This window comes from Balaenoptera physalus (genome assembly GCF_965194825.1).
Source record: "Balaenoptera physalus genome assembly, chromosome: 20".
Classification (NCBI taxonomy): domain Eukaryota; kingdom Metazoa; phylum Chordata; class Mammalia; order Artiodactyla; family Balaenopteridae; genus Balaenoptera; species Balaenoptera physalus.
The window spans coordinates 40372664-40385408 of NC_138901.1; the positions used below are offsets into that span (position 1 = coordinate 40372664).

At 34.8% G+C, this 12745-nt stretch overlaps 1 protein-coding gene across 4 annotated transcripts in view; it reads left to right on the forward strand.

Moving 5' to 3' along the window:
* The window catches only part of VMP1 (vacuole membrane protein 1), a 141931-nt gene that overhangs the window by 59264 nt on the left and 69922 nt on the right, over positions 1–12745 (forward strand). For all 4 annotated transcript variants that reach the window (XM_082440090.1, XM_082440091.1, XM_082440088.1 and 1 more), the window contains one exon: positions 9710–9841. In XM_082440090.1, coding sequence (XP_082296216.1) covers positions 9710–9841 — 132 coding nt within the window. The remainder of the gene's footprint in view (positions 1–9709; positions 9842–12745) is intronic.

Below are 12745 nucleotides of genomic sequence, written 5' to 3' on the forward strand. Positions count from 1 at the left end.
CACTAGCTATCTATTTTACGTTTGGTAGTGTATATATGTCCATGCCACTCTCTCACTTGGTCCCAGCTTACGCTTCCCCTTCCCCGTATCCTCAAGTCCATTCTCTAGTAGGTCTGCATCTTTATTCCCATCTTGCCCCTAGGTTCTTCTGACCATTTTTTTTTTTTTTAGATTCCATATATATGTGTTAGCATACAGTATTTGTTTTTCTCTTTCTGACTTACTTCACTCTGTATGACAGTCTCTAGGTCCATCCACCTCACTACAAATAACTCAGTTTTGTTCCTTTTTATGGCTGAGTAATATTCCATTGTATATATGTGCCACATCTTTATCCATTCATCTGTCGATGGGCACTTAGGTTGCTTCCATGTCGTAGCTATTGTAAATAGAGCTGCAATGAACATTGTGGTACATGTCTCTTTTTGAATTATGGTTTTCTCAAGGTATATGCCCAGTAGTGGGATTGCTGGGTCGTATGGTATTTCTATTTTTAGTTTTTTAAGGAACCTCCATGCTGTTCTCCATAATGGCTGTATCAATTTACATTCCCACCAACAGTGCAAGAGGGTTCCCTTTTCTCCACACCCTCTCCAGCATTTATTGTTTGTAGATTTTTTGATGATGGCCATTCTGACTGGTGTGAGATGATACCTCATTGTAGTTTTGATTTGCATTTCTCTAATGATTAATGATGTTGAGCATTCTTTCATGTGTTTGTTGGCAATCTGTATATCTTCTTTGGAGAAATGTCTATTTAGGTCTTCTGCCCATCTTTGGACTGGATTTTTGTTTTTTGATATTGAGCTGCATGAGCTGCTTGTAAATTTTGGCGATTAATCCTTTGTCAGTTGCTTCATTTGCAAACATTTTCTCCCATTCTGAGGGCTGTCTTTTCGTCTTGTTTATGCTTTCCTTTGCTGTGCAAAAGCTTTTAAGTTTCATTAGGTCCCATTTGTTTATTTTTGTTTTTATTTCCATTTCTCTAGGAGGTGGATCAAAAAGGATGTTGCTGTGATTTATGTCATAGAGTGTTCTGCCTATGTTCTCCTCTAAGAATTTTATAGTGTCCGGTCTTACATTTAGGTCTTTAATCCATTTTGAGTTTATTTTTGTGTATGGTGTTAGGGAGTGTTCTAATTTCATTCTTTTACATGTAGCTGGCCAGTTTTCCCAGCACCACTTATTGAAGAGGCTGTCTTTTCTCCACTGTATATTCTTGCCTCCTTTATCAAAGATAAGGTGACTGTATGTGCGTGGGTTTATCTCTGGTCTTTCTATCCTGTTCCATTGATCTATATTTCTCTTTCTGTGCCAGTACCATACTGTCTTGATTACTGTAGCTTTTTAGTATAGTCTGAAGTCAGGGAGCCTGATTCCTCCAGCTCCGTTTTTCTTTCTAAAGATTGCTTTGGCTATTCGGGGTCTTTTGTGTTTCCATACAAATTGTGAAATTTTTTGTTCTAGTTCTGTGAAAAATGCCAGTGGTAGTTTGATAGGGATTGCATTGAATCTGTAGATTGCTTTGGGTAGTAGAGTCATTTTCACAATGTTGATTCTCCAATCCAAGAACATGGTATATCTCTCCATCTATTTATATCATCTTTAATTTCTTTCATCAGTGTCTTATAATTTTCTGCATACAGGTCTTTTGTCTCCTTAGGTAGGTTTATTCCTAGATATTTTATTCTTTTTGTTGCAATGGTAAATGGGAGTGTTTTCTTAATTTCACTTTCAGATTTTCATCATTAGTGTATAGGAATGCAAGAGATTTCTGTGCATTAATTTTGTAACCTGCTACTTTACCAGATTCATTGATTAGCTCTAGTAGTTTTCTGGTAGCATCTTTAGAATTCTCTACATATAGTATCATGTCATCTGCAAACAGTGACAGCTTTACTTCTTCTTTTCCAATTTGGATTCCTTTTATTGCTTTTTCTTCTCTGATTGCTTGGGCTAAAACTTCCAAAACTATGTTGAATAATAGTGGTGAGAGTGGGCAACCTTGTCTTGTTCCTGATCTTAGTGGAAATGGTTTCAGTTTTTTACCATTGAGGACGATGTTGGCTGTGGGTTTGTCATATATGGCCTTTATTATGTTGAGGAAAGTTCCCTCTATGCCTACTTTCTGGAGGGTTTTTATCATAAATGGGTGTTGAATTTTGTCGAAAGCTTTCTCTGCATCTATTGAGATGATCATATGATTTTTCTCCTTCAATTTTTAATATGGTGTATCACATTGATTGATTTGCATAGATTGAACAATCCTTGCATTCCTGGGATAAACCCCACTTGATCATAGTGTATGATCCTTTTAATGTGCTGTTGGATTCTGTTTGCTAGTATTTTGTTGAGGATTTTTGCACCTGTGTTAATCAGTGATATTGGCCTGTAGTCTTCTTTCTTTGTGATATCTTTGTCTGGTTTTGGTATCAGAGTGATGGTGGCCTCGTAGAATGAGTTTGGGAGTGTTCCTCCCTCTGCTATATTTTGGAAGAGTTTGAGAAGGATAGGTGTTAGCTCTTCTGTAAATGTTTGATAGAATTTGCCTGTGAAGCCGTCTGGTCCTGGGCGTTTGTTTGTTGGAAGATTTTTAATCACAGTTTCAATTTCAGTGCTTGTGATTGGTCTGTTCATATTTTCTATTTCTTCCTGGTTCAGTCTCAGAAGGTTGTGCATTTCTAAGAATTTGTCCATTTCTTCCAGGTTGTCCATTTTATTGGCATATAGTTGCTTGTAGTAATCTCTCATGATCCTGTGTATTTCTGCCGTGTCAGTTGTTACTTCTCGATTTTCATTTCTAATTCTATTGATTTGAGTCTTCTCCCTTTTTTTCTTGATAAATCTGGCTAATGGTTTATCAATTTTGGTTATCTTCTCAAAGGACCAGCTTTTAGTTTTATTGATCTTTGATATTGTTTCCTTCATTTCTTTTTCATTTATTTCTGATCTGATCTTTATGATTTCTTTCCTTCTGCTAACTTTGGGGTTTTTTTGTTCTTCTTTCTCTAATTGCTTTAGGTGTAAGGTTAGGTTGTTTATTTGAGATGTTTCTTGTTTCTTGAGGTAGGATTGTATTGCTATAAACTTCCCTCTTAGAGCTGCTTTTGCTGCATCCCATAGGTTTGGGGTCGTCATATTTTCATTGTCATTTGTTTCTAGGTATTTTTTGATTTCCTCTTTGATTTCTTCAGTGATCTCTTGGTTATTAAGTACTGTGTTGTTTAGCCTCCATGTGTTTGTATTTCTTACAGATTTTTTCCTGTAATTGATATCTAGTCTCTTAGCGTTGTGGTCGGAAAAGATACTTGATACGATTTCAATTTTCTTAAATTTACCAAGGCTTGATTTGTGACCCAAGATATGATCTATCCTGGAGAATGTTCCATGAGCACTTGAGAAGAATGTGTATTCTGTTGTTTTTGGATGGAGTGTCCTATAAATGTCAATTAAGTCCATCTTGTTTAATGTATCATTTAAAGCTTGTGTTTTCTTATTTATTTTCATTTTGGATGATCTGTCCATTGGTGAAAGTGGGGTGTTAAAGTCCCCTACTATGATTGTGTTACTGTCGATTTCCCCTTTTATGGCTGTTAGTATTTGCCTTATGTATTGAGGTGCTCCTATGTTGGGTGCATAAATATTTACAATTGTTATATCTTCTTCTTGGATTGATCCCTTGATCATTACGTAGTGTCCTTTTTTGTCTCTTGTAATAGTCTTTGTTTTAAAGTTTATTTTGTCTGATATGAGAATTGCTACTCCAGCGTTCTTTTGATTTCCATTTGCATGGAATATCTTTTTCCATCCCCTCACTTGCAGTCTGTATGTGTCCCTATGTCTGAAGTGGGTCTCTTTTAGGCAACATATATACGGGTCTTGTTTTTGTATCCATTCAGCCAATCTATGTCTTTTGGTTGGAGCATTTAATCCATTTACATTTAAGGTAGTTATCGATATGTATGTTCCTATTACCATTTTCTTATTGTTTTGGGTTTATTATTGTAGGTCTTTTCCTTCTCTTGTGTTTCCTGCTCAGAGAAGTTCCTTTAGCATTTGTTGTAAAGCTGGTTTGGTGGTGCTGAATTATCTTAGCTTTTGCTTATCTGTAAAGGTTTTAATTTCTCCATTGAATCTGAATGAGATCCCTGCTGGGCAGAGTAATCTTGGTTGTAGATTTTTCCCTTTCATCACTTTAAATATGTCCTGCCACTCCCTTCTGCTTGCAGAGTTTCTGCTGAAAGATCGGTTGTTAACCTTATGGGGATTTCCTTATGTGTTATTTGTTGTTTTTCCCTTGCTGCTTTTAATACTTGATCTTTGTATTTAATTTTTGATAGTTTGATTAATATGTGTCTTGGCCTGTTTCTCCTTGGATTTATCCTGTATGGGACTCTCTGTGCTTCCTGGACTTGATTAACTATTTCCTTTCCCATATTAGGGAAGTTTTCAAGTATAATCTCTTCAAATATTTTCTCAGTCCCTTTCTTTTTCTCTTCTTCTTCTGGGACCCCTATAGTTCGAATGTTGGTGTGTTTAATGTTGTCCCAGAGGTCTCTGAGACTGTCCTCAATTCTTTTCATTCTTTATTCTGCTCTGCAGTAGTTATTTCCACTATTTTATCTTCCAGGTCACTTATCCGTTCTTCTGCCTCAGTTATTCCACTATTGATCCCTTCTAGAGAATTTTTAATTTCATTTATTGTGTTGTTCGTCACTGTTTGTTTGCTCTTTAGTTCTTCTAGGTCCTTGTTAAACGTTTCTTGTATTTTCTCCATTCTATTTCCAAGATTTGGGATCATCTTTACTATCATTATTCTGAATTGTTTTTCAGGTACACTGCCTATTTCCTCTTCATTTGTTAGGTCTGGTGGGATTTTAGAACATCACCTTTTAAGCTCATTTATTTTCTTTTTTTTTTTTTTTTAAGACTTATTTTATTATTTATTTGTTTTATTTATTTTTGGCTGTGTCGGTTCTTAGTTGCGGCACGCGGGACCTTTTGTTGAGGCATGCAGGCTCTTTGTTGCGGTACGCGGGCTTCTCTCTAGTTGTGGCATGTGGGTTTTCTCTTCTCTAGTTATGGCACGCAGGCTCCAGGGCATGTGGGATCTGCAGTTGTGGCTTGTGGGTCCCAGAGCACATGGGCTGTGTAGCTGAGGCTTGCAAGCTCATTAGTTGTGGCGCACAGGCTTAGTTTCCCCTCAGCATGTGGGATCTTAGTTCCCTGACCAGGGATCGAACCCGTGTCTACTGCATTATAAGGCAGATTCTTTACCACTGGACTACCAGGGAAGTCCCTAAACTCAATTATTTGTTAAGTTCATGGTTTTGTTTTTTGGGAGTTTTTTTCCTATTGTGGTAAAATGTACATAACATAGTTTACCATTTAACCATTTTTAAGTGTACAATTTAGTGGCATTAAGTACATTCACAGTGTTGTGTAACCATCACCAATATCTACTTCCAGAATTTTTCTGTCATCCACAAACAAACTCTGTATCCATTAAACAATAACTCCTCATTCCCTCCTCTCTCCAGCCCCTGGGGAGAGAGTAACCTCTCGACTTTCTGCCTCTATGAATTTGCCTATTCTTGATATCCAGTATAAATGGAATCATACAGTATCTGTCCGTTTGTGTCAGGCTTATTTCACCTAGCATAATGTTTTCAATTTTCATCCATGTTGTAGCATGTATCAGAACTTCATTCCTTCCTGAAGCCATTTTAAAACTGACCTTAAGGGAAACTGGAAGCACATTTTCTCTCTTTTTTTGTTTGTAAAACAATCTGCTAATTTTACTAGAATTGAGATAATTGTTTTTTAAACATTGCTGTAAAAGCCTTGAATTTCTCAGTGGTTCCAAGTTACCCTCCAAACTTTGGCTTTTAACCTCTGTTTCATGTTTGCAGTTGGAATATTTAATAGAAAATGGTTTTGTTTTTAAAGATTATTAACACACTGATAATACCAAACTACTGTAATTTCTGAGTAGTCAGCATATGTAAAATTTTCTACTCCCCAGATTTTTACCATTAAACTTACAATTCCTAACATAGAAAAGCAAGATGCTGGTGATTTACCTGTGAATCCAGTTGACAAAACTTTTGAAAGCACAAAAATTTAGGATTTTTGTCCTCCCCAAAATCTTTTAATAAAATTGACACTCCAGTAAGATATTGTGTTTCTCTATTGGTTTTGCATATTTTGTGCATATTAAACTCTTCTCCAATTCAAGAAGCAGGGACTTCAGGGTAATAAATTGATATGCAGTGGACAGTCTTTAGAAGAGCTTTCTGAATTATTGCTTGGCTAAATACCACTTGTCTTTCTTTTGCAATAAGGAAGCCAGTCATTTCTTCCCCTTAATTAAACTTGGGCTGACAGTTTTTAGTGTTCCACAATTTAGTTTTGTTTTTTTATGTTGATTTTGCAAGAATTATAAAATTGTTTTGCAATAATCATGAAATTATGGGACTTCAGTATCTAATTTGAGATAACTGACTAAACAAACTTCTGTATCTGGAATATGATGTGTCTTGAGGGGACCTGTCTGGATGACTATATTTCCTTTTTATTTATATGCATAAAAAATAGAACACTGGCTCATGATCACCATTCTTACTCCTTGCTAATATGGGAAAACATGGACAGAATTAAAATATAACAATGAATATGGTCAACTAAGTATAAGACAGTATTTAGCTCTTGATTTCATTTCAATCCATTATTACTTCCTTTTTAACTTTAGGGAAACTTGTCATGAGTTTGAATCATATGATTGCTTTCAGAACTATTGAACATTTGACTTAACATGTTTTAAGAGAAGTTTATGTTTTGAATAAAATGTTGCAATTAACTTTTCTTCCTACTTTTTGTCATGAAAAAAAATTTTTTTAAGTACAGGGAATTATATAATTAATTCAATATATTATCACCCAACTTCAGCTAATATTAACTCCTGGCTAATACTTTCATCTAGACCCCTCCTCACTCTGCTCACAATTATCTTGAAGCATATTCCAGATAACATATCATATTTTATCTGTAAATATATCAACCTTAGGACTTAAAAAACATTGTCACACCTAAGAGAATTCAGGAATAGTCTCTTCAAATCAGTTACCCAGTTAGTGTTCAGATTTTTCTGATTGTGTTTATTTCTTTGTTTTTCTTTTCAAATATATTTGTTGATGAAACTGGATTGTTTGTCAAGTATAGTTTTCCACGGTCTGAATTTTACTGATTGTATTCCAGTTGGTGTAATTTAAATGTGTTTCTCTGTTTCCTGTGAATTGATAGCTAGGTTGAGAGGCTTGAAAAAAAATTTTTTATTTTAACAAGAATACACTTTATAGTCTTATGTATTCTATCACGAAGTGCAATAATGTCTGGTTGTCTTTCTGTTTATGATATTAACACCATTATTATATAAGTCCATTATTTTATTAGGGCTTATAAAATGGGGGCATTCCAGTTGCATCATTTTTTTCTTTAGTTATTGACTGGAATACGTTTATAAAGAGAAACTTCTCCTTATCACCAATTTGGTTACCCTGAGATATCTTCCATATAGGTAAGACAGGATAAATAATTGATTGTTTCTTTTTATTTACCAGTTTTTAAAATAATTAGTTGGTTCTCTAACATCCTCTGAAGGTGACTAAATTAACTTCTCTTGTTTAGCAAAATATGATTTGTGTTTTCTTCCTATATCCTTCTTTGTATATATATATATATATCTCTCTCCTCTCCCTCTTCTCTCTGTTCTTTAACTAAATATGGTCTTATTCTTTTGGCACTTAAGTATGTTCTTTTCATAACTCTTGGTTCACATGTGGATAATGCAGTTACACTTGGAGATCATTGATTTCACACACTGGAGTATAACACTGTGATTGTAAAATGTTTGAATTTCGTAATGTCCCTTGGGGATTCTTGTCAAGGCATTTGCAGGCAGAGCCATAGGACATAGCAAACAGTAAAGACTAAAGTTGCTTCTGAAAACTGCCAAAGGTTTTTCATTCACTATGACTCAGGGCAGAGAAGCATGGCTCTAAGTTAAGAATTCTCCTGGAGACTACAGGCCTCTTGCATTATTATCTATCCTGTATTTAAGCTGTATATGTCCAAACCAAGTTCCTGATTCTTTTACCTTTGTTTTCGTCCTTATGTTCTAAGTTGATTTAAAAAAAAAAATTATCTTCAAAAACAAGAATCCACAAAGTGACTGAAACATGAGTCACTCAGTGTCCTGAGGAAATCAACATTTTTCCTGTGGTGAAAATTTATCCATCCTAATGTTGAGATTTCAAGGGGCTTCCTGACCACAGTGTGTTAAAAGCTTTAACTCTGAACAAAAAAGTTGTATTGGGATTAAAACAACATCCTAAATATCAGAAGATTTCCTATATATCTAACAGGTATACTAGTGAATGCTCATTAGCAAATCATTTGAATATTTGAAAAGGGGGGGAACTGACAAAAATAACAGTGTATGTGTGTGTGTGTATATATATATATATATATATTTACATATAAAATCTAAAAAAATAAAACAAATGAGTGGTTATAACAAAACAGAAACAGAATTTCAGATACAGAGAACAAACTAGTGGTTACCAATGGGGAGAGGGAAGTGGGGAGGAGGGAACAAGATAGCCATAGGGGATTAAGAGGTACAGACTACTGTGTATAAAATAAATAAGCTACAAGGAAAATAGACCAACAGTTTATAATAACTTTAAATAGAGTATAGTCTATAAAAATTTTGAATAACTGTTTTATACACGAAACTAATATTATATTATAAATCAACTATACTTCAATAAAAAAAGAAATAACATTTCAAAAGTCTGGAAAACCATGTGCTATTTCTTTTTTTTTTTTTTTAATTTTTATTGGAGTATAGTTGCTTTACAATATTGTGTTAGTTTCTGCTGTTTCTTTAACAAGTTCTTGTTTAAATTATCATTTATTTGACGAGTGAAGTTTTTAACTTGCTTTGCTGTGTGAAATTTTAAAAAGGGATGTTTTTCCAGGCTGAAACAATAAATGTCACTGTGCAGTTTAAAAAAAAAAAAAAAACTAGTGGTTTGTTTTTTTTTTTCTTATTCTCTGACAGGTTTATTAGCTTTCAAATTAATGTAGGTTTTTAATCCCAACACAACAATATTGTGTTGTTTCAGCAAAGTGAATCAGCTGTACGTATACATATATCTCTTCTTTTTTGGATTTCCTTCGCATTCGGTCACCACAGAACATTGAGTAGAGTTCCCTGTGCTATACAGTAGGTTCTCATTAGTTATCTATTTTATACATAGTATCAGTAGTGTATATATGTCAATCCCAATCTCCCAATTCATCCCACCCACCCCTGCTATTTCTAAACTTAATAAAATGAAAAGAGATGTAAAAAGTAAGAACAGAGGGCCTAAGTAGAGATGCTAGAGAACTAACATTAATTTAGTGTCTGCAGCGTACCAGGGATTGTCTAAGAGTTTTATGTATGTTATCTGGCCTGGCATTGTGTAGGTCAGTATTAGGGTATGATTCAAACTCATGTCCTCCTGATTGTGTAATATATCTTTTCCTCCCTAATACATGCATCTTAACATGCTTTTAGTGATATTGAAAAATAAAGATTTGATCCGCTTAGTATCACTGTGTTGAGAAAATCTCATGTAAGTATTTTGGTTTTTTTACGTAGGGTATCGGTACAGCGATCGGAGAGCTGCCTCCATATTTCATGGCCAGGGCAGCTCGCCTCTCAGGTGCTGAACCAGATGATGAAGACTATCAGGAATTTGAAGAGATGCTGGAACATGCAGAGACTGCACAAGTAAGATCAGTGGGGAAAAAAATAGAATACTTTAATTATCCCTTAAAGTGGTTATGATTAAGGTAAATTTTTTAATAGTTACTCTGAAGAAGAAAACTGCCAATGTAAACACATAGTTTAGTATAAAATATTTAGAAAAGCTGAAATATGAAAATGATTATACTCATGATCTTAGAATAGAGAAATACAGAAAGAGTCAACGAGACAACTCAGACTAAACCAGGGTAAATTCATGTGGCCAGGGACGTTAAGGAGCTGAAACATTATTTGTCCATTATGTGTTTATAAGTATTACCAAGCAGACCAGTGAATAAGTAAGGGGGATAAATAGGTGGACCAGGCTGTGAATCCAAAATAATAGAACTTCCTAATTAATTTTTTGAAAATAAGACCAAAATAGTTTACCATGTTTAGAGGAAACTTAACTCCCAATTAAGAAGGAGCAATTAAGATAAACTTATCCTTTGTTGCGGGGTGGTGGGAGGGAAAGGCTGAGGCCTTTTACACCTGAGCACAAACTATATATCAACCTGTATCTTAGTGTTACAAAATAGGTGTTGTTTCTTTGTAGGAAAATTCCTACAAACATTATTAACTGATTGAGTCTCCATCTTAGGGATGATAGTAGAAATCAACATAGACATAAATAAAAAGGATATAAAAGAGATTCTTGAAAGTTTTCATATAAAATACATCTCACTCCCCAGATTTGATCTAAATTGTCTTATTATTGTGTGTCTGTAAGTGCATGTGCCCACATAAGTACGCATAGATTTTTTTGTTCAATGAGTTCATAGTTTTCTTAGTGGAATCTGAAACCCCAAACCCACTACCCTAGAGAGGGAAAAACATTTGTTTTTTAAATGACAGATGTCCTTTTTTTAAAAAAACGTTATTAAATGGAAATCAACTATGGATAGTTACAGTTTTTTATTGAAAACAAACTTTCAAATATGAATGTAGAATAGCCAAACGTAAAACAAAGCAGTCAAAGAGCTATGGCCATCTCTCTGCATGGAAAGAGGCAAATTGTCCTTGTGCTTTGTTTTAACCAAATATTGTGCCTTTCTTCCTCACATCATAATGTTTATATTAATGCTAATAATTATTACTAATAATTACTAATAATACTTTTTAATTATTTTTAATGCTTTTTAAAGTCCACTATCTGATTTAACCCTAGTATTAACTCTGAGGTAGTATGGAAAGGTACCATTTTTCTAATTTTATAGAAAACTGCAGATCTAGAAATTGTTACCTCCCAAGTTTTACATGCTTAGAAGTAGAGCTGGAACCAGAACTCAGAATGGCAGTGTCACTGGTAAATTCCATTTACTGAAACAATGTCCATCTATAGACATAGGTGGTTGAGTATCCCCATTTGTGATAACTGATACTTCTGTCATTTGGGGCACTAATTAATGCATGTCATTTAACATATCAAAACCCTTTATCATCTATATAAAATCAGCAAGTTGAAGTAGAATCAGTCTAAGATGGTGTGCAGCTTTAAATTTTCATGCTGTGGTTGGATACCAAACAGGTATAAGTACTGTTCTCTATTAAGCCAACTAAAGCCAACTAATGTATTGTGATTATTTTCCTTAAAGTTTTTTTGTTTTGGAATTAATATTTTTTTATTTGCATAGTTTCCTCAATCTCTTCTTTCTACCAGCTCTGTGAAACACTTCTCAAGATCACTTTCCACTTGGTAACGCACTTAAATTAATATCATTTCTATTTCTTTTTCTTGGAGTCATCACTCTGGATTCCCCCATGCTCCCACTCTAGTCTGTACGTGGTGTTTTCTTGGCGCTCTGCGCCATTGCTTCTCTCTTGATTTGGATCCCTTATCTTGCTCTTTCTTGATTTACTCCCTAATTTTAGTTGAACATATTCTGCAGTACCTTTCTGAGAAAGGACAAGTAGGAGGAAAATTCTTAAAATGCTGTATTCTTCATTCACACTTAATCAGTTAGATGAATATAGGATTCTAAGTTGAAATCATTTTTTAATTTAGAATTTGGAAGGCATTTCTCAATCATCTTCAGGCTTCTGGTGTTGATAGTGATATACCTAATGCCATGCTGAGCCCTCTTTATAGGTAGTCTTTTTGGTGGTTTTGTTTTTTTCTCTAGAAGATTGTAGATTCATTATCTGAGGTATGGGTCTTTTTTAATATTTATTCTGCTAGGCACTGAGGAAACTTGTCAACCTAGAGTCCACTAGTTTTGGGAAACATTCCTTTTTTTTTTTTTTTTTTTTTAATAAATTTATTTATTTTTGGCTGCCTTGGGTCTTCGTTGCTGCGCACGGGCTTTCTCTAGTTGCGGTGAACAGGGACTACTCTTCGTTGCGGTGCGCGGGCTTCTCATTGCGGTGGCTTCTCTTGTTGCGGAGCACGGGCTCTAGGTGCGCGGGCTTCAGTAGTTGCAGCACACGGGCTCAGTAGTTGTGGCTCGCGGGCTCTAGAACACAGGCTCAGTAGTTGTGGTGCACAGGCTTAGTTGCTCTGTGGCATGTGGGATCTTCCCGGACCAGGGCTCAAACCCGTGTCCCCTCATTGGCAGGCAGATTCTTAACCACTGCGCCACCAGGGAAGCCGCATTCTTGTATTTTTTCTGTGTCAGTTTACCCTCTTTGGTCTCTACTCTTGCTTTCTGGAATTACCATTATTTTGATATTGGGACTCCAACACCTGTCATTTTAGTTTTTTTTATAATTTTCCTCCTAATATTTATCTCATTTTACTTTGTATGCAATTTCCTCAACTTTATATTCTATAATCTAATATTAAAATGTTTTTCCACTGTCATATATTTATTTTCAAAAAGCAATTTGTATTATACTTCCCCAAAAATGGCTTATCCTATCTTTTTGAAGGTATTTAGTTTCTTTAAGTTT